Source organism: Salvelinus fontinalis, chromosome 33, assembly GCF_029448725.1.
Source record: "Salvelinus fontinalis isolate EN_2023a chromosome 33, ASM2944872v1, whole genome shotgun sequence".
NCBI classification, from domain to species: Eukaryota; Metazoa; Chordata; class Actinopteri; order Salmoniformes; family Salmonidae; genus Salvelinus; species Salvelinus fontinalis.
The window spans coordinates 26,212,774-26,235,008 of NC_074697.1; the positions used below are offsets into that span (position 1 = coordinate 26,212,774).

The 22,235-nt window shown below is 44.4% G+C and overlaps 1 protein-coding gene across 4 annotated transcripts in view; it reads right to left on the minus strand.

Moving 5' to 3' along the window:
• Nucleotides 1-3,014: 3,014 nt before the first annotated feature.
• Nucleotides 3,015-22,235, minus strand: part of LOC129831882 (CMP-N-acetylneuraminate-beta-galactosamide-alpha-2,3-sialyltransferase 4-like) — an 85,072-nt gene continuing 65,851 nt past the window's right edge. For 3 of the 4 annotated variants that reach the window (XM_055895433.1, XM_055895432.1, XM_055895434.1), the window contains 7 exons: nucleotides 22,038-22,135; nucleotides 14,341-14,404; nucleotides 13,750-13,845; nucleotides 11,392-11,581; nucleotides 10,848-10,985; nucleotides 3,615-3,767; nucleotides 3,015-3,489 (listed from right to left, as the gene is read on the minus strand). In XM_055895433.1, the coding sequence (XP_055751408.1) occupies nucleotides 3,400-3,489; nucleotides 3,615-3,767; nucleotides 10,848-10,985; nucleotides 11,392-11,581; nucleotides 13,750-13,845; nucleotides 14,341-14,404; nucleotides 22,038-22,135 (829 nt within the window). In that variant the 3' untranslated portion in view covers nucleotides 3,015-3,399. Of the gene's footprint in view, nucleotides 3,490-3,614; nucleotides 3,768-4,242; nucleotides 10,316-10,847; nucleotides 10,986-11,391; nucleotides 11,582-13,749; nucleotides 13,846-14,340; nucleotides 14,405-22,037; nucleotides 22,136-22,235 lie in introns of those variants that run through there. The other variant, XR_008755827.1, reaches the window with a different exon arrangement.

Here is a 22,235-nt window from a genome sequence, read left to right on the forward strand (position 1 = left end):
ATGTTAACTTTCACTGCTACGCGGACGACACACAGCTGTACATTTCGATAAAACAGCCCCAAAATTGCCCTCCCTGGAAGCCTGTGTTTCAGACATAAGGAAGTGGATGGCAGCAAATGTTCTACTTTTAAACTCAGACAAAACATAGATGCTAGTTCTAGGTCCCAAGAAACAAAGAGATCTATTGTTGAATCTGACAATTAATCTTGATGGTTGTACAGTCGTCTCAAATAAAACTGTGAAGGACCTCAGCGTTACTCTGGACCCTGATCTCTCTTTTGACGAACATATCAAGACTGTTTCAAGGATAGATTTTCTCCATCTATGTAACATTGCAAAAATCAGCAACTTTCTGTCCAAAAATGATGCAGAAAAATGTATCCATGCTTTTGTCACTTCTAGGTTAGACTACTGTGATGCTCTACTTTCCGGCTATCCGGATAAAGCAATAAATAAACTTCAGTTAGTGCTAAATACAGCTGCTAGAATCTTGACTAGAACCCCCCCCCCAAAAAATGTATCATATTACTCCAGTGCTAGCCTCCCTACACTGGCTTCCTGTTAAGGCAAGGGCTGATATCAAGGTTTTACTGCTAACCTACAAAGCATTACATGGGCTTGCTCCTACCTATCTTTCCGATTCGGTCCTGCTGTACATACCTACACGTACGCTACGGTCACAAGACACAGGCCTCGTTATTGTCCCTAGAATTTCTAAGCAAACAGCTGGAGGCAGGGCTTTATCCTATAGAGCTCCATTTTTATGGAATGGTCTGCCTATCCATGTGAGAAACACAGACTCGGTCTCAACCTTTAAGTCTTTTTGAAGACTCATCTCTTCAGTAGGTACTATGATTGAGTGTAGTCTGGCCCAGGAGTGCGAATGTGAACGGAAAGGCACTGGAGCAACGAACCGCCCTTGCGGTCTCTGTCTGGCCGGTTCCCCTCTCTCCACTAGGATTCTCTGCCTCAAACCCTATTACAGGGGCTGAGTCACTGGTTTACTGGTGCTCTTCCATGCCATCCCTAGGAGGGGTGCATCACTTGAGTGGGTTGAGTCACTGATGTGATCGTCCTGTCCAGGTTGGCCGTGGGGGAGGTCTTCGTGGGCTATACTCAGCCTTGTTTCAGGATGGTAAGTTGGTGGTTGGAGATATCCCTTTAGTGGTGTGGGGGCTGTGCTTTGGCAAAGTGGGTGGGGTTATATCCTGCCTGTTTGGCCCTGTCCGGGGGTATCGTCGGACAGGGCCACAGTGTCTCCCGACCCCTCCGGTCTCAGCCTCCAGTATTTATGCTGCACTAGTTGTGTGTCGGGGGGCTAGGGTCTGTTATATCTGGAGTATTTTTCTTGTCTTATCCGGTGTCCTGTGTCAATTCAGTATGTTCTCTTTAATTCTCTCTCTTCTTCTTTCTTTCTCTCTCGGAGGACCTGAGCACTAGGACCATGCCTCAGGACTACCTGGCCTGATGTCACCTTGCTGTCCCCAGTCCACCTGGTCGTGCTGCTGCTCCAGTTTCAACTGTTCTGCCTGCAGCCATGGAAACCTGACCTGTTCACCGGATGTACTACCTGTCCCAGACCTGCTGTTTTCAACTCTCTAGAGACAGCAGGAGCGGTAGAGATACTCTGAATGATCGGCTATGAAAAGCCAACTGACATTTACGCCTGTGGTGCTGACCTGTTGCGCCATCTACAATCTACAACCACTGTGATTATTATTATCTGACCCTGCTGATCATCTATGAACGTTTCAACATCTTGGCCGTGTTCTGTTATAATCTCCACCTGGCACAGCCAGAAGAGGACTGGCCCCCCTCATAGCCTGGTTCCTCTCTAGGTTCTGGCCTTCCAAGGGAGTTTTTCCTAGCCACTGTGCTTCTACACCTGCATTGCTTGCTGTTTGGGGTTTTAGGCTGGGTTTCTGTACAGCATTTTGTGACATCAACTGATGTAAGAAGGGCTTTATAAATACATTTGATTGATTGATCTGTCGCTAGCAACATTATTCAGTCATTTTGAATAATCTCACTGTCTCCTGGTGCTCCAGATGTTCAGGATTGGCTTTAGTACATGTACTGCACGGTACGACCGGCTGCTAGTTTGTTGGAACTGCCCCAAGCTTCAGCTTCTATCTCTGAAGTGGCTGTTTTTTGGGACGCTACCTACTGTATCCTTCGCCACCTTTATGGAGTGCCTTTACGCTATCTAGTGGCCAAAAGCTGACACAGCACCTCAGCTGCAAATATACTTCCATTTAGGTAAGACAGGTCAATTATCGCTTTTCCCATTAACCAAATAACAAAAAACTAAGCCACATACGCCGAGTGTGCAAAACATTGAGAACACCATCCTATAGTGAGTAGTAGCCCCTTTTGCCCTCAGAACAGCCTTAATTCATCAGGGCATGGACTCTACAAGATGTCGAAAGTGTTCCACAGGGATGCTGGCCTATGTGGACTCCAATGCTTCCCACTGTTGTCTCAAGTTGGCTGGATGTCCTTTGGGTGATGGACCATTCTTTATACACACAGGAAACTATGAACATCCCAGCAGCATTGCAGTTCTTGACACAAACCCTTGCGCCTGGCACCTACTACCAGACCCTGTTCAAAAGCACGTACATGTTTTGTCTTGCTGATTCATCTTCTGAATGGCACATGTACACAATCCATGTCTCAATTGTATCAAGGCTTAAACATCCTTCTTTAACCTGTCTCCTCCCCTTCATCTACACTGAAGTGGATTTAACAATTCTTGCTTCCCGTGTGTATCAAGAATGGTTAAATAAATAAAGGTTAAATAAAAAATATATAACAAGTGACATCAATAAGGGATCATAACTTCAGTCTGTCATGGAAAGAGCAGGTGTTCATAATGTTTTGTACACTCAGTGTATGTCTCATAACAGACTAAATTATTCCCAACTAAAAAAACAACATCATTAAATGAAAACATTTGGAAAAATGTTTGACCATGGCACAGTCTTCACTAAGAAATTGTAAAGTGAACAGAGTGATATTTTCATTTAGATTTAATTTTAATAAAAATGTATTACATACAATAAAATATCCAGTGGTACCATTTCAAAGACAACAATATATATTTTTAAGTTAATTAAAATCAGAACTCAGGAAAACAAAACGGAAATGATTTAGTTATTTTCAATGTTTGGACTGTATGGACCGTATTGTCAGCAGAGAGTCCACAACTGCCATCTGTGTGTAGCCTAGTCCATAAAACACCCACTAGCCTCTACCATCTAGGTATGTGTAGATCTGAAGAAACATTTATAGGTATTAGCAGTGCAGTGAAAATTCCTTGCAGATTTTGATGAAGTTCCTAGGTGGTCAGGGATAGGGGCTGTTTCTGGACCGTGCCCGTGTGTGTGTGTGTGTGTGTTAGGAGTGAGGATGTAAGTACAGGATAGCCCCCGAATCCTCTAGTTTTTTTAAGGCTTCTGCTTCGTGGGCAAGGTCATGGTAGGAATCCTGGAACAGAACAAAAGCAGAGCCTAAACATAACATCACAGTGCACTGAAACATCTACTAGCATGGCATATAACACTGAGTGTTGATCTGTCACAGGAGTTGAGTAAAATCCCATGCACACTCACCTTCATGGATTTCATAGTGTCATATCCATAGTAGTGTATAGGATGCTTCTGGTTTTTGGATGCTGGATATCCAAACCCAGCTATGTGGACCACATCACAGTAGTTGAGTGCCACGAACACGGCTAGGATCCCTGTAGTGGGGTGCACCAGTTTCTGTAGGAGTGAGAACCAAAACCAAATGAGACCTACAGTATATTATAAAATGTGTGGTTCCAGCCCTGAATGCTGATTGGCTTCCAGCCGTGGTATATCAGACCGTATACCACGTGTATGACAAAACATGTAATTTTACTCCTCTAATTACGTTGGTTTATAATAGCAATAAGGCACCTCAGGAGTTTGTGGTATATGGCCAACTTTGCGATGCTCTCGTGCCTAACAACAGTCCTTAGCCATGGTATATTAGCCATATACCACACCCCCTCGTGCCTTTTTGCTTAAGTAATATACATGTAGTATTATGGTTGACACACTAGGGGGCATCCAAGACCAGTAAAAAATCCCATAGTTCTGCACTTCTAGTACATTAGTTGGCATGACAAGTAAATTACAGAGCAGTGTACCCTTTTCTTAATGTGTACTTAGGCAAAGCAAGATACTAGGATTTTTGACTTTTTGTCTCCAGTACCATGCGAGGGGTGTCCCTGGTTTGATTCCGTTCATGGACACGCATCCCTGGGTAGCTCCTCTTTTCAGTTCGCTGCAGCTAGCGACTGGAACGAGCTGCAAAAAACACTCAAACTGGACCGTTGTATCTCCATCTCTTCATGCAAAGACTCAATCATGGACACTCTTACAGACAGTTGTGGCTGCTTCACGTGATGTATTGTTGTCTCTTCCCTCTTGCCCTTTGTGCTGTTGTCTGTGTCCAATAATGTCTGTACCATGTTCGTGCTGCTACCATGTTGTTCTTCTGCCATGTTGTGTTGCTACCATGCTGTGTTTTCATGTGTTGCTGCCATGCTATGTTGTTATCTTAGGTCTCTCTTTATCTAGTGTTGTGGTGTCGCTCTGTTCGTGATGTGTGTTTTGTCCTATATTTTTATTTTATTTTATTTTGTATTTTTAATCCCAGCCCCCGTCCCAACAGGAGGCCTTTTGCCTTCTGGGATGCTGTCATTGTAAATAAGAATTTGTTCTTAACTGACTTGCCGAGTTAAATAAAGGTTAAATAAAACTGCTGTGTGTAAATAATGATTACCAATGTTCACAGAGGCAGCAGAGGGAAATTGTTTCCACATGAGAGCTGTGAGGGGGAATAAAATCCCCTTTTCCAAAGAGTAGGGTAAATTGAGCTATTTTTTACTTCCAGCATTTTTTATTTATTTTTTATTTTACCGTTATTTTACCAGGTAAGTTGACTGAGAACACGTTCTCATTTGCAGCAACGACCTGGGGAATAGTTACAGGGGAGAGGAGGGGGATGATTGAGCCAATTGTAAACTGGGGATTATTAGGTGACCATGATGGTTTGAGGGCCAGATTGGGAATTTAGCCAGGACACCGGGGTTAACACCCCTACTCTTACGATAAGTGCCATGGGATCTTAGATGACCTCAGAGAGTCAGGACACCCGTTTAACGTCCCATCCGAAAGACGGCACCCTACACACAGGGCAGTGTCCCCAATCACTGCCCTGGGGCATTGGGATATTTTATTAGACCAGAGGAAAGAGTGCCTCCTACTGGCCCTCCAATACCATTTCCAGCAGCATCTGGTCTCCCATCCAGGGACTGACCAGGACCAACCCTGCTTAGCTTCAGAAGCAAGCCAGCAGTGGTATGCAGGGTGGTATGCATCACTCCCATCAAGGGAAATATAGTATTCTTTCTAACAAAGATATCTACATATATTTCAGGATGTTGTGTATCCCTGGAAATAATCAGAATTCATGTAAACAGTACAGTTTTGGGGGAAAAAGTTCTCTCTTGGCAAAATTTATAACGGGTATGGGGTTAATCCACATACAAATGTCTGTACTGAATTAAATAATTACCACTTCCTTTCTAAAACCATGTCTACCTTTATTTCCAAAACACAATTCTACACAATCCCAACTGCTTTTTGTCATTTAATCATTATAAACATCTTTTAACACAGGCTTAAGACCTAACAAACAGTTTCTATTTAAAAAGAAAAACACATAGGCCAGGCCCTGTTGTTACCTCATGACCACTGACCTGTAGCACATCTGGAGCCATGAAGTGCTTTGAAAGGCTGCTAATGGCTCACATCAACACCATTATCCCAGAAACCCTAAACCCACTCCAATTTGCATACTGCACCAACGGATCCAGAGATGGTGCTATCTTTATTGCACTCCACACTTCCCTTTCACACCTCGACAAAAGCAACACCTATGTGAGAATGCTATTCATTGACTACATCTCAGCGTTCAACACCATAGTGCCCTCAAAGCTAATCACTAAGCGAAGGAGGTCAGAGACCTGACCATGTGGTGCAAAGACAACAACCTCTCCCTCAACGTGAACCAGACAAAGGAGATGATTATGGAATACGGGAAAAGGAGGACCGAGCACACCCCCATTCTCATCGACGGGGCTGCAGTGGAGTAGGTTGAGAGCTTTGTTCCTTTGGCGTCCACATCACCAGCAAACTATCATGGTCCAAGCACACCAAGACAGTCATGAAGAGGGCACGACAAAACCTATTCCCCCTTAGGAGACAGAAAAGATTTGGCATGGTTCCTCAGATCCTCAAACGGTTCTACAGCTGCACCATCGAGAGCATCCTGACTGGTTGCATCACTGCTTGGTATGGCAACTGCTCGGCCTCCGACCGCAAGGCACTACAAATGGTAGTGCGTACAGCCCAGTACATCACTGGGGCCAAGCTTCCTGCCATCCAGGACCTCTATACCAGGCGGTGTCAGAGGAAGGCCCTAAAAATTGTCAAAGACTCTAGCCACCCTAGTCACAGACTGTTCTCTTTGCGACCGCACGGCAAGCGGTACCGGAGCTCCAAGTCTACGCTCAAGAGGCTTCTAAACAGCTTCTACCCCCAAGCTATAAGATTCCTGAACATCTAATCAAATGACTATTTGAATCCCCCCCCCCCTCTTTTACACTGCTGCTACTCTCTGTTATTATCTATGCATAGTCACTTTAATAACTCTACCTACATGTACATATTACCTCAATTACCTCGACTAACCGGTGCCCCCGCATATTGACTCTGTACCGGTACCCCCTGTATATAGCCTCGCTATTGTTATTTTACTGCTGCTCTCTAATTATTTGTTATTTTATGTATAATTACATTGTTGTTAAGGGCTTGTAAGTAAGCATTTCACTATAAGGTCTACCTGTTGTATTCGGCGCATTTGACAAATAGCATTTGATTTGATTCCAGAGATAATGCCTTGCTCAACTTCCCATTAGCGAAACCATTGATTCAATTTACTCCAAGGCAAACGTTTTGACTATATTAGCCCACATAGCTACAAGGATGCCCCATCTTGCTACGTTTAGGACCTCATATTGAAGCTTATAGAAACACCAACTGATGTATAGAACAATCTTAAAAGTATCTACTTTCTACTTAGATACAAGCATCGTGAAACCTCAAACACAATAAATTAATTTGACTTGGTGAATATCAGTTTTTTGGCCCTAAGTTGTTTACCTCAGTAGAGGTCGACCGATTAATCGGATTAGCCGATTAATTAGGGCCGATTTCAAGTTTTCATAACAATCTGAAATCGCTATTTTTGGACACAGAGTTGTCCGATTTTTTTTTTTCACCCCACAACTTTATTTAACTTGGCAAGTCAGTTAAGAACAAATTCTTATTTTCAAATGACGACCTAGGAACGGTGGGTTAACTGCCCTGTTCAGGGGCAGAACGAAACATTTTTAACATGTCAGCTTGGGGATTCAATCTTGCAACCTTACAGTTAACTAGTCCATCGCTCTAACCACCTGATTACATTGCACTCCACGAGGAGACTGCCTGTTACGCGAAAACAGTAAAAAGCCAAGGTAAATTGCTAGCTAGCATTAAACTTATCTTATAAAAAACAATCAATCAATCATAATCACTAGTTAACTACACATGGTTGATGATATTACTAGTTTATCTAGCGTCTCCTGCGTTGCATATAATCGATGCAGTGCGTATTCGCGAAAAAGGACTGTCTTGCTCCAATGTGTACCTAACCATAAACATCAATGCCTTTCTTAAAATCAATACACAAGTATATATTTTTAAACCTGCATATTTAGTTAATATTGCCTGCTAACCTGGCTCGTTGCGAACTCTGTGAAGACTATTTCTTCCTAACAAAGACAGCCAACTTCGCCAAATGGGGGATGATTTAACAAAAGCGCATTTGCGAAAAAAGCACAATCGTTGTACGACTGTACCTAACCATAAACATCAATGCCTTTCTTAAAATCAATACACAGAAGTATATATTTTTAAACCTGCATATTTTGCTAAAAGAAATCCAGGTTAGCAGGCAATATTAACCAGGTGAAATTGTGTCACTTCTCTTGCGTTCATTGGACGCAGAGTCAGTGTATATGCAACAGTTTGGGCCGCCTAATTTGCCAGAATTTTACGTAGTTATGACATAACATTGAAGGTTGTGTATTGTAACAGGAATATTTAGACTTATGGATGCCACCCGTTAGATAAAATACAGAACGGTTTCGTATTTCACTGAAAGAATAAACGTCTTGTTTTCGAGATGATAGTTTCCAGATTCGACCATATTAATGACCTAAGGCTAGTATTTCTGTGTGTTATTATGTTATAATTAAGTCTATGATTTGATAGAGCAGTCTGACTGAGCGATGGCAGGCTCGTAAGCATTCATTCAAACAGCACTTTCGTGCGTTTTGCCAGCAGCTCGTCGCTGTGCTTCAAGCATTGAGCTGTTTATGACTTCAAGCCTATCAACTCCCGAGATTAGGCTGGTGTAACCGATGTGAAATGGCTAGCTAGTTAGCGGGGTGCGCGCTAATAGCGTTTCAAACGTCACTCGCTCTGAGACTTGGAGTGGTTGTTCCCCTTGCTCTGCAAGAGCAGCGGCTTTTGAGGAGCGATGGGCCGCTGCTTCAACAGGGTGGCTGTTGTCGATGTGTTGCTGTTTCGAGCCCAGGTAGTGGCGAGGAGAGGGACGGAAGCTATACTGTTACACTGGCAATACTAAAGTGCCTATAAGAACATCCAATAGTCAAAGGTATATGAAATACAAATCGTATAGAGAGAAATTGTCCTATAATTCCTATAATAACTACAACCTAAAACTTCTTACCTGGGAATATTGAAGACTAATGTTAAAAGGAACCACCAGCTTTCATATGTTCTCATGTTCTGAGCAAGGAACTTAAACGTTAGCTTTTTTACATGGAACATATTGCACTTTTACTTTCTTCTTCAAAACTTCGTTATTGCATTATTTAAACCAAATTGAACATGTTTTTTTTTCATTTGAGGCTAAATTGATTTTATTGATGTATTATATTAAGTTAAAATAAGTGTTCATTCAGTATTGTTGTAATTGTCATTATTACAAATAAAATATTTTTTTGTAAAAAATCGGCCAATTAATCGGTATCGACTTTTTTTGGTCCTCCAATAATCGGTATCAGTATCGGCGTTGAAAAATCATAATCGGTCGACCTCTAGTCTGCAGTATAAATCAGCCAAATAAAATATAAAATAAAACAACAATACATAAAACCTTAAAAATGGCCAACCAATACTGAGTGCAGGAGCCTTTCCAAGGTAAATGTCTGTCTGTGAGTGAGTGAGTCCTGCAGGGCTTTACAAGCATGCTGTCTGACCTGGAGAGCCATTACTTGTGCCCTAAGGAGAGAGAAACTGGACCGGAACAGCCAAGTTCTCAAACCTGTGCTTCTCCTCTCTTCATCACACTGTACGGGACATTCCTCCAAACTTGGTTCCTAATGCACTTAGTGTAAGTGCCTTTTCTTCCTGAGCCTGGCTGGGCTAAATCTGACATTCTGTGAGCATTAGTCTCATGTGGTCGGTCACCGAGCGCTCCAACTTCTGTAGTGCCTCGCATAGTTTGGACATTGGCCCATGGAGCCTTGGTGAGGTGAATATTGTCACTGCTGTTCGCCAACCAGACCAGATTGGTGGGAGTCAGACCTTTGTTTTGGAAGGGGGTGGGGGTGGCGGCGGCGGCTGTCTGACTGACAGGGGCATTAGTTAGCCCTCTAGCTCTCCTTAGCTCAGTCAGCCTCTGTATTGTAACCAGGGGGACTGCTTGCTGCTGCCGACTTCTCACAGGGCATTTGGATGACTGCCAACATGGCAGCCACGGGGAGGGGTGAGAGTTTGGCATTGAGGATGTAGGGCTGCGGTCGGACCCCTGTGACCCAGAAAAGCGACAGGGGAGAGAAGAATGAGGGGAACGGGGCCAGGATCGAGAGCTCGGCATGGTTCCTGTTCCTGTTCTCGCTCAGAGTAAACAGCCTACGCCCTCCAGCCAGACACCCAGCCAGCCAGGAGACAGCCAGCCAAGGTTGAGCTCATCTGGCCTGTAGGGCCATGCAGATGGAGGAGGAGTGCTATGCTCGGGCTGCCCCGCTGATCGCCTGCAGGACCCCTTCTTTCCCACTGTTTCCTCGGCACAGACACCAGCCAGTTGTGTTTGCGTTTCAGCAGTCCAAAGAGTGCACAGCCTCAGTCTCTGACACAGGGGCTCGCTGGGGGAACAAATTAAACCAAACTTAACCTGGCTTTGTTCCATCTCAAAGCCATCTCCACCATGCACTGAACAAGCCCTCTTGGCAGATGGACCTCTTGGCCAATGAAAACATAATTCCACATTAGTTATAGTTCAAATCAATGTATCATGTATTTCAAAACCCACAATTCCTCGGCCAAACAGAAAATTGTATTCCCAATTTGTGAACAGAAAACAGCTCAATGGCTTAGTATTCAAATGTCATCCATCACAATATTCTATTCCGCAATCATTTTTCTTCATTCCATTAGTTCTTTTGTTCCATTCTGCATATGTTCTACTGTTATTTTGTGGAATTCCCTGCAGTATCGTTTTTTTCTTGCTCATCCATTTCTGGGTAATCAGTAGAGCGTTTGGGACTGACCTCCTTTCCAAACTGCAGCTGATAGAAATGTATACAGACAGCACAACAGACAGCACAGAACACTGGCCACTTCACATGGATTTATTTTCTGCCCATTACCTGTTTCCCAACAGAGATGATCCCTTACCTGTTTGCTCTTTGGTTGAAGTGGGATTTGTAGCAGACTGCTGGCCGTCCCATGCAGGAAGTGAGGGTCCAGCACCCGGATGCGACTGGTCCTGCCCAGCCAGATCTGTGGAGGGGGCTTCCAGAAACCTTTCCTCACCTGACACAAACACAAACACAAACACACACACACACACACACACACACACACACACACACACACACAGAGGAAAATGTGTGTTGATTAGTGAGTGCACACACACAGAGCCCGTGTCTACACATTTGAGGCCCTGTTTAAGTCTCATTCTCCTCAGTTTCTCAGGGCAACCTAATCGATATGTAAATGAAGGAGTAATGACCCTGTTCCTAATCGTGCTAATAGCGACCGTAGCAGCCTGAGCTAAACCAGAGAGTGGAGGTGTTTGGGCTGCTGAGACTACAGTTGGATTTTCAAGTAGGTTTGGCAAGGCTGCCATTGATAATGTACATTTTGTCACAGCGTGGATGGATTGCAAGTACCAGGGAAGCAGCTAAAATGGAGGTGTGTGTGCGCACACATCCAGTACCCTCTTCTCGTCGTACAGGATCTCTTTGAGCCAGCGGAGGTCCTGCTGTTTGAAAGGCACTAGGACCATGAGGGTGTCGGGGTCGTTGTGCATGCTGGGGTTGTAGGAGGCCGACTCAGGGTAGAAGAGACGCATAGTGGTCTTGTTCCCCACGTCATCCTCATAACCTCTGACGGGGGCGTCATTCAGCCTGCACACAGAGAAAGAGAAACCTTAGCCATTCACTTCTATAAAAAAATAAAACAGTAAAAACACCAGCACACAATTTCTGTAGTGTAAATAGCAACACTCCAACCACAACAGGTTTTCTTAGTGAGACTTCCTATTTATCTTATCTTCCCATGACGATACTTGTACCCTGCACCTATGTAAGTTTGTTGGATTGTGTTCATTACATTTGAATAAAAAAGCAAACAAGTAACAATGCTACACTGGACAAAAATCACATGGAGGAGTTCATTCTACGGTTGCCACCAGTCACAGTTCCAGTATCCTTGCATGCCAGGAATGTCAGTCACACCATCACTGGTGAAATTGACTACAGTTCAAGTAACCTTCATATTCTGAGTGTTCGCGTGATAAGTTGGAAGCTGTTCTACCCTCCCTCTTATGTAACAGAATGCACTCCACTTTTTCACCACCATGTATCAAAACAGGTAAAAATCCCTGTCTAGTTTCTAGTGTTTAGGATTGTACACTTTAATACAGGATTGCTCTAATTGTGTCTGGCGTTTTAAGATTTTTCCAGCCTAATGCAAGCGTGGGAAACATCAGGCTTGGTAGGAGAACAGAGCACCAAATGTCAATGAACTCTATTTCCTCCGCCTGTGAGATTAGATTCAGAGAATGGGAGAAGTAAGAGCTGAGCAGAACAGAACAAAGTAGAACAGACCAGAGTGCATTGTGCCTGGATATGACCAGGCAAAATTGCCTGGGCTGTTGGTAAGAGGCTTATAAAAAAAATAAAAAAAATGCATGTGTTCCTTCCAAGGCTATAAATCTGATTTGAAGAGGGCGCTGGGGTGTTTTTCTGCATGGTAGACCAAATCCCCCTTTTAAGCGCCTGAGTTAACCCAACAGTTGACTGATTACATAGAGAAAGGCATTAAAGCAAGGTCACCAGTCTGAGGTGGCCATTATAGTACAGCATTATAGCATTATGCTTCCATGGGCAAAACGAATTAGACTACCCCTCTTTAGAGGACAACGCATCATAGAAAATCTGTTAGTTTTTTACTGGATTGCGGGAATTGCTATGGAAAAGGCCATTGGGGGACTGGTTAAATGTTATTGTAGCTATAGACTGTACCCTGAGCCATATTTAGATATCAAATGCAGGCCTGCCAACCCTGTCCAACTTTTTAGAGTACCAGACGGGCGCGACAAATTGGAGATTCAACTCGCAAATCTAGGGCAAAGGCATTTTAGAAGCAATGCCTCTATAGCTAATACCGGACACTCATTCATTATTCATTGCGTAGTCTTCTAAACTCACGACTCCATGTAATGTCAAGATGTTTATATTTGGTTTTGATTATACTTTTGTAATACTTTTTGTGACGTGGATCATAATTACAGTTACAGTCTATCAGATTGCGTGATCCTCCTAATGTTACGTGGAAAATACAACTATTGGGACGCAGATTTAAATGTATATCACACTCGCACAAATGCGACCAGTTATTTTTCGTATTTGCATTTAATTTCTTTCAATAGCAAATGAACTGCTGGCACTTTGAATGTCCATCTTATGTTCGCTAACGTTAGCTTGTAACAATTGGTGTTAACCTTTCCACAACACACGGAGTCGAAAAGGGATTTGTCCATGTGTTCACGTACAGCTGACAGTCGGAAAACTCAGCATCACAACAAACAGGAGGTGCAGACACCGGGTAGCTACGTCGAATAATGATGTATTCATCTCCATGTCCGTTGACACAAACTCTGTACATGTTTGTGTGTTGCAGCTCGATAATCGGGATGTTACATTTACTCTGTGGATTTATTTTTTTAAATATTTTAAAAATACAATAAAAAATCAGGCTCTATTCATTTCTGCGTACTTTTAACTCGGATCTCGTACCTGCGTACATGGACAGAGAATTGTGTAGCTGGTACGCAAAATGCGTGCATGTTGGCAGGTCTGCAAATGATATGGCTCTTGATTGTACTGTCTGCAATATAATGCACTCTATGTACTGATATTGATTAGGAAAACCATTAATTGTGCAGGAACATCATTGGATAAAACAGAAATGGGGAGTCATAGGAATAGTTCAACAGAAGAGGAGGGAGGATGGACTTAATGAAGATTTTTGTGGTAGAAAACAGGATGGAACCATTAGGCTTAATACTTACCGGATCACCACATCATACTCGTTGATGACGGCCCCCAAGGAGCTGTTTTTAATGGCAAACCCATTTCCTATGACTGCACATGTTCTGCAGTCTAGACTGAGGAAATTCAACAAAATAAATTAAGTTCAGTATAATTCACTGCTTCCTATTATTACAATCCATTTACTTTAGTGTTGCCTGTATTATCATTTTAGAGTTCAAGACCACTTTCAGAAGGGTGACTGTAACTGCACACTACCGTAGAACCACTGGACATTTTCCAACACTGCCATTGTAATAGTGACTGGTCACACTGCTTGGTTTGACATTTGGCATTCTTGCTTGAAATTAAGTAAGGCAGCTTCCTTGTCCACCCGTTATACACACACCACAGGGATGATTTGAGTCATTATGTTAGCACAGCATTTACACTACAATACATTGTGGATTTTTTTTTTTAAAGACCCTTGTGTATATTGCTCTCAGACGCATATCACCCATCGGGGGTTCTTTGTGATCTTAACAATTATTGTAAGAAATAAAGTGGTTCATACGGCACACCAGAGGTTAACAACCTTGCTAATATGGCTAAGAAACACCCATCACACTTACCGATCAATGCTGGCCGGCATTTTGTAATTGGCAATAATGGCCAACACTCTCAGCAGCAGTAACTCTGGAAAGGAAAAAGGGATTACTAAAGGTGTGATCATTCAGACTGACTGTAGATAAAAACATTTAACCTTTTTTTAACGAGGCAAGTCAGTTAAGAACACATTCTTATTGACAATGACGGCCTACCCCGGCCAAACCTGGGCCAATTATGCGCCGCCCTATGGGACTCCAAATCACAGCCGGATGTGATACAGCCTGGATTTGAACCAGGGACTGCACTGAGATGCAGTGTCTTAGACCGCTGTGCCACTCGGGAGCCCAGATGCTGAGGACAGTTTGTCTTCACATAGAGAAGTTCATATTGAGAGGACCAATGACCCAATACTGTTTCCAACTAACTAGTCAAACTCCATACATGTCGCACATGTTTTCTGGAAAGTGGACACTGACTCCATAATGCTTCTCAATCAAATGTATTTTATAAAGCCCTTTTTACATCATTAGTTGTCACAAAGTGCTATACAGATACCCAGCCTAAAACCCCAAAGAGTACGTATTACTTTATAGCAGGGGAGCAGTGGTGACTTTTAGAGCAGTATATGCAAATGGCTGCTCATTCAAAAAGGAACTAGACCAAACAAAACAGGAAAGAACTCAAGTCAACTCTTGGTGAACTGCGTGTAGAGCTTGGCTGAGAATGAAATGTATATATATTTAGTGACTTTTTATTTAGATGTCATTTTTCTTTTGCAGAGGGCCGTTACATGTACAAAAACATTAAAATAAATGCATACAAAGATAACCCTGACCCGTTCCCCCTTAAGGCCCTATCCACCCGCCCGCATCCTCCCTCCCCACCTAGAAATATGCTTCCCACCCTGCCTAACTGAGATTGTTCTTTACAGAGTCAAGTATATTTGTCCAGGCCTCAATTGTTCCTTCACTAGCACCATTCATTCTCGCTGTCGATAATCCTAATGCAATAACTTCTAATAGTAACTGTATCCACTGGTTAAATGGGAGAGAGTGAGGTGGTTGCCATCATAGAGACAATTTATTTTGCAGCAGCATTGCTTCCTGCCAGCAGAACTCTTCTCTGATTGAGAGATTCAAGGGGCTTTCATTGTTAAGTAACAAAATAGATGGAAAGCATTGAATACCTACATTTCTGCACTTCAAAATGTATTTTGTAACTTTTCCCCAGAAGCATTTAACTGCAGAGTGTCATGTAAAAATCTTCCCAGCGTGAAATAGTTCCCAATCGTTCTGATCGTTCTTCATTGTGACGTCATGCTGTAAAATTTATCCCAGCTTGAAAATATTCCCAGTTCAATAATTACACGTGCATCTCTTTATGCGGATGGCTGAGCTCGTCTCTTTATGCAGATGGCTGAGTTCGTCTCTTTATGCGGATGGCTGAGCTCATCTCTTTATGCAGATAGCTGAGCTCATCTCTTTATGCGGATGGCTGAGCTCATCTCTTTATGGGGATGGCTGAGCTCATCTCTTTATGCGGATGGCTGAGCTCATCTCTTTATGCGGATGGCTGAGCTCGTCTCTTTATGCGGATGGCTGAGCTCGTCTCTTTATGCGGATGGCTGAGCTCATCTCTTTATGCGGATGGCTGAGCTCATCTCTTTATGCGGATGGCTGAGCTCATCTCTTTATGCGGATGTCTGAGCTCATCTCTTTATGCGGATGGCTGAGCTCATCTCTTTATGCGGATGGCTGAGCTCATCTCTTTATGCGGATGGCTGAGCTCATCTTTTTATGTGGATGGCTGAGCTCATCTCTTTATGTAGATGGCGAAGCTCGTGCGGATGTTTCTCTCACACCATCCCTTGATCTCGAAAAATTGTTCTGAGGGCACGCACATTTGCTTCACACATCTGTTAATCAATGGTGACCAGGAGTATTGACTCGGACCAATCAGAAGCTTGTTGAGGCATGAGGTCAGCATATAAATACTTGGACTCGCACATCAAAGTGCTGAGGGTTGATGTAAGGAGAGATTTTTTGTGATTGCAAAGACTTGGGTGCTAAGTTTTCAAACGACAGTGCCTATATTTGTTTGTTAGTTGAGTTTGAGTTTATTCATTCTTGCTCACAGATCAAACTGAAGAAATGCAGAATTTACATTACTAATAATTGCAAAACACTCATTTTGATTAATAATTACATCGTTTTAAAATTTTGCATCAAATAGAAAGTGTGAGCAATAATAAGACCAAAGCATAGTTGACATTGTCTTAAGGGATAAATCAATGAAGACCACCTCTTCCAGGGTCATATGAGACACCATATTTCTCTATACTCAGCCAGTGGGGCAGAAGAATCATGTCTAAACCAATTTAGGATGGGGTGTAATGCTAGAGCCTGGAAATACTATTTAAAGTTTGGTACAAATAGTCCTCATACGTCTTTCCTTGCAATATACATTTTACAACCGCACTATGAATTGTATCCCAATAGCCAAAAGGGGGAGCCATGGGAAGAATTAAACTACAGAAATTTAGCCGTGGCAATATATTCATTTTGACTGTTAAAGCAATTGGGATATAATTCCATCTATTGAGGTCAAATTTAATTGATTTGAGCGTTCTGTTGAAGTTTCTGGCAATGGTTTTATATAAAGAAGGAAATATATCTTCTCCCAAATATTTCAAATGGGAAACGACTGGGATTCCATAAATAGAGATAGAGTCCTCCATCGGGTCTTGAGAGGCAGTATCACTGATTTGGTTAGATTAGTTTTATAACTTGAGATGAAGCTGAATTTATCTTCAATGCGTTTGGGAGCGATTGGGATACATTGTCTACATATACACTGCTCAAAAAAATAAAGGGAACACAAACAACACAATGTAACTCCAAGTCAATTACACTTCTGTGAAATCAAACTGTCCACTTAGGAAGCAACACTGATTGACAATAAATTTCACATGCTGTTGTGCAAATGGAATAGACAACAGGTGGAAATTATAGGCAATTAGCAAGACACCACCAATAAAGGAGTGGTTCTGCAGGTGATGACCACAGACCACTTCTCAGTTCCTATGCTTCCTGGCTGATGTTTTGGTCACTTTTGAATGCTGGCGGTGCTCTCACTCTAGTGGTAGCATGAGACGGAGTCTACAACCCACACACGTGGCTCAGGTAGTGCAGCTCATCCAGGATGGCACATCAATGCGAGCTGTGGCAAGAAGGTTTGCTGTGTCTGTCAGCGTAGTGTCCAGAGCATGGAGGCGCTACCAGGAGACAGGCCAGTACATCAGGAGATGTGGAGGAGGCCGTAGGAGGGCAACAACCCAGCAGCAGGACCGCTACCTCCGCTGCTCTCTCTTCCTACTGCTCTCTCTTCGTCTGCCCACGTGTTCTCGCACACCCCGAGAGCTTCTGGGCAGCGGGGCGGTGGCACCGGGATCCTCATCTCTCCCAAGTGGTCATTCTCTCTTTCTCCCCTGACCCATCTGTCTATCGCCTCCTTTGAATTCCATGCTGTCACAGTTACCAGCCCTTTCAAGCTTAACATCCTTATCATTTATCGCCCTCCAGGTTCCCTCGGAGAGTTCATCAATGAGCTTGATGCCTTGATAAGCTCCTTTCCTGAGGACGGCTCACCTCTCACAGTTCTGGGTGACTTTAACCTCCCCACGTCTACCTTTGACTCATTCCTCTCTGCCTCCTTCTTTCCACTCCTCTCCTCTTTTGACCTCACCCTCTCACCTTCCCCTCCTACTCACAAGGCAGGCAATACGCTTGACCTCATCTTTACTAGATGCTGTTCTTCCACTAACCTCATTGCAACTCCCCTCCAAGTCTCCGACCACTACCTTGTATCCTTTTCCCTCTCGCTCTCATCCAACACTTCCCACACTGCCCCTACTCGGATGGTATCGCGCCGTCCCAACCTTCGCTCTCTCTCCCCCGCTACTCTCTCCTCTTCCATCCTATCATCTCTTCCCTCTGCTCAAACCTTCTCCAACCTATCTCCTGATTCTGCCTCCTCAACCCTCCTCTCCTCCCTTTCTGCATCCTTTGACTCTCTATGTCCCCTATCCTCCAGGCCGGCTCGGTCCTCCCCTCCCGCTCCGTGGCTCGACGACTCATTGCGAGCTTACAGAACAGGGCTCCGGGCAGCCGAGCGGAAATGGAGGAAAACTCGCCTCCCTGCGGACCTGGCATCCTTTCACTCCCTCCTCTCTACATTTTCCTCTTCTGTCTCTGCTGCTAAAGCCACTTTCTACCACTCTAAATTTCAAGCATCTGCCTCTAACCCTAGGAAGCTCTTTGCCACCTTCTCCTCCCTCCTGAATCCTCCTCCCCCTCCCCCCCTCCTCCCTCTCTGCAGACGACTTCGTCAACCATTTCGAAAAAAAGGTCGACAACATCCGATCCTCGTTTGCTAAGTCAAACGACACCGCTGGTTCTGCTCACACTGCCCTACCCTGTGCTCTGACCTCTTTCTCCCCTCTCTCTCCAGATGAAATCTTGCGTCTTGTGACGGCCGGCCGCCCAACAACCTGCCCGCTTGACCCTATCCCCTCCTCTCTTCTCCAGACCATTTCCGGAGACCTTCTCCCTTACCTCACCTCGCTCATCAACTCATCCTTGACCGCTGGCTACGTCCCTTCCGTCTTCAAGAGAGCGAGAGTTGCACCCCTTCTGAAAAAACCTACACTCGATCCCTCCGATGTCAACAACTACAGACCAGTATCCCTTCTTTCTTTTCTCTCCAAAACTCTTGAACGTGCCGTCCTTGGCCAGCTCTCCTGCTATCTCTCTCAGAATGACCTTCTTGATCCAAATCAGTCAGGTTTCAAGACTAGTCATTCAACTGAGACTGCTCTTCTCTGTATCACGGAGGCGCTCCGCACCTGCTAAAGCTAACTCTCTCTCCTCTGCTCTCATCCTTCTAGACCTATCGGCTGCCTTCGATACTGTGAACCATCAGATCCTCCTCTCCACCCTCTCCGAGTTGGGCATCTCCGGCGCGGCCCACGCTTGGATTGCGTCCTACCTGACAGGTCGCTCCTACCAGGTGGCGTGGCGAGAATCTGTCTCCTCACCACGCGCTCTCACCACTGGTGTCCCCCAGGGCTCTGTTCTAGGCCCTCTCCTATTCTCGCTATACACCAAGTCACTTGGCTCTGTCATATCCTCACATGGTCTCTCCTATCATTGCTATGCAGACGACACACAATTAATCTTCTCCTTTCCCCCTTCTGATGACCAGGTGGCGAATCGCATCTCTGCATGTCTGGCAGACATATCAGTGTGGATGACGGATCACCACCTCAAGCTGAACCTCGGCAAGACGGAGCTGCTCTTCCTCCCGGGGAAGGACTGCCCGTTCCATGATCTCGCCATCACGGTTGACAACTCCATTGTGTCCTCCTCCCAGAGCGCTAAGAACCTTGGCGTGATCCTGGACAACACCCTGTCGTTCTCAACTAACATCAAGGCGGTGGCCCGTTCCTGTAGGTTCATGCTCTACAACATCCGCAGAGTACGACCCTGCCTCACACAGGAAGCGGCGCAGGTCCTAATCCAGGCACTTGTCATCTCCCGTCTGGATTACTGCAACTCGCTGTTGGCTGGGCTCCCTGCCTGTGCCATTAAACCCCTACAACTCATCCAGAACGCTGCAGCCCGTCTGGTGTTCAACCTTCCCAAGTTCTCTCACGTCACCCCGCTCCTCCGCTCTCTCCACTGGCTTCCAGTTGAAGCTTGCATCCGCTACAAGACCATGGTGCTCGCCTACGGAGCTGTGAGGGAAACGGCACCTCAGTACCTTCAGGCTCTGATCAGGCCCTACACCCAAACAAGGGCACTGCGTTCATCCACCTCTGGCCTGCTCGCCTCCCTACCACTGGCACCCCAATGGTGGAACAAACTCCCTCACGACGCCAGGACAGCGGAGTCAATCACCACCTTCCGGAGACACCTGAAACCCCACCTCTTTAAGGAATACCTAGGATAGGATAAAGCCATCCTTCTGACCCCCCCCCCCCTTAGAAAGATTTAGATGCACTATTGTAAAGTGGCTGTTCCACTGGAGGTCATAAGGTGAATGCACCAATTTGTAAGTCGCTCTGGATAAGAGCGTCTGCTAAATGACTTAAATGTAATGTAAATGAGCAGGCGGAGCACTGCCAGAGCCCTCCACTGGCGCCCTGTGCTCTTCACAGATGAAAGCAGGTTCACACTGAGCACGTGACAGACGTGACAGAGTCTGGAGACGCCGTGGAGAACGTTCTGCTGCCTGCAACATCCTCCAGCATGACCGGTTTGGCGGTGGGTCAGTCATGGTGCGGGGTGGCATTTCTTTGGGGGGCCGCACAGCCCTCCATGTGCTCGCCAGAGGTAGCCTGACTGCCATTAGGTACCGAGATGAGATTCTCAGACCCCTTGTGAGACCATATGCTGGTGCGGTTGGCCCTGGGTTCCTCCTAATGCAAGACAATGCTAGACCTCATGTGGCTGGAGTGTGTCAGCAGTTCCTGCAAGAGGAAGGCATTGATGGCCTTCCTCTGGCCCGCCCGTTCCCCAGACCTGAATCCAATTGAGCACATTTGGGACATCATGTCTCGCTCCATCCACCAACGCCACGTTGCACCACAGACTGTCCAGGAGTTGGCGGATGCTTTAGTCCAGGTCTGGGAGGAGATCCCTCAGGAGACCATCCGCCACCTCATCAGGAGCATGCCCAGGCGTTGTAGGGAGGTCATACAGGCACGTGGAGGCCACATACACTACTGAGCCTCATTTTGACTTGTTTTAAGGACATTACATCAAAGTTGGATCCGCCTGTAGTGTGGTTTTCCACTTTAATTTTGAGTGTGACTCCAAATCCAGACCTCCATGGGTTGATACATTTGATTTCCATTGGTCATTTTTGTGTGATTTTGTTGTCAGCACATTCAACTATGTAAAGAAAAAAGTATTTAATAAGAATATTTCATTCCTTCAGATCTAGGATGTGTTATTTTAGTGTTCCCTTTATTTTTTTGAGCAGTGTACTAAAATATTGTCTGCATCTAATGAGATTAAGTGATCTGTAGATTTGAGAGAAATTTGTGTTAATTCCTACGATTGATGAATTGCTTGGGCCAGACGTTCCACGGATAATAAGAATAGCAAAGTCAAAATTGGATCGCCTTGTCTGCTACTTCTAGTGATTCTGAATGGAGCAGAGGAGATATTGCATGTTATAACTATGGCTGAGGGATTGATATATAGTATTTTAACAATATTCATGTAATTGGAGCCAATTCCTATATGTTCCAAGACAGTCTAGAATGGTCATATCTCTGCTCTATCAAAAGCTTTTACTGCATCAAGAGATAATACAGCCCAAGGAGCTGTTGTTTCTGATGAAGCATCGAAGATATGTAATAGTCGATGGAGGTTATCCAAGGATAAACACTTTTTAACAAACCCGATTAGGTCCATGTGGATCAATTTGGGTAAGTAAGTCTTGAGACGACAACATTTTGGAAAAAACATTTAATATCGGTGTTTATCAAAGATAGGGAGCGATAGTGAGAACTTGGATGGCATCAATACCTTTTTTTAATAAAAGTGTAATTAGAATGAAATGTATTTTCATAAACATGTTCCATTAAAGGCTTTGTGCTTTGTGGGAAAGAGAGGAAAACAAAGAAATGACACAATGAAATGAGAGAACATACCACTTCCTTTAATACCGTAGGGCAACGCTAGTGTGGACTGATGTTGTCGCCAGAAGAAATCATCCAGTTTGAAGAAGAGCTCTGTTTGTCTGCTAATGCTGTATTAGGAACAGTGGAGAAAATAATTCACATTACAACCTGGAAATACGCAAGGATATAGTGTGTACAGTTCCTACTAAATATTCCATACTGCCAATG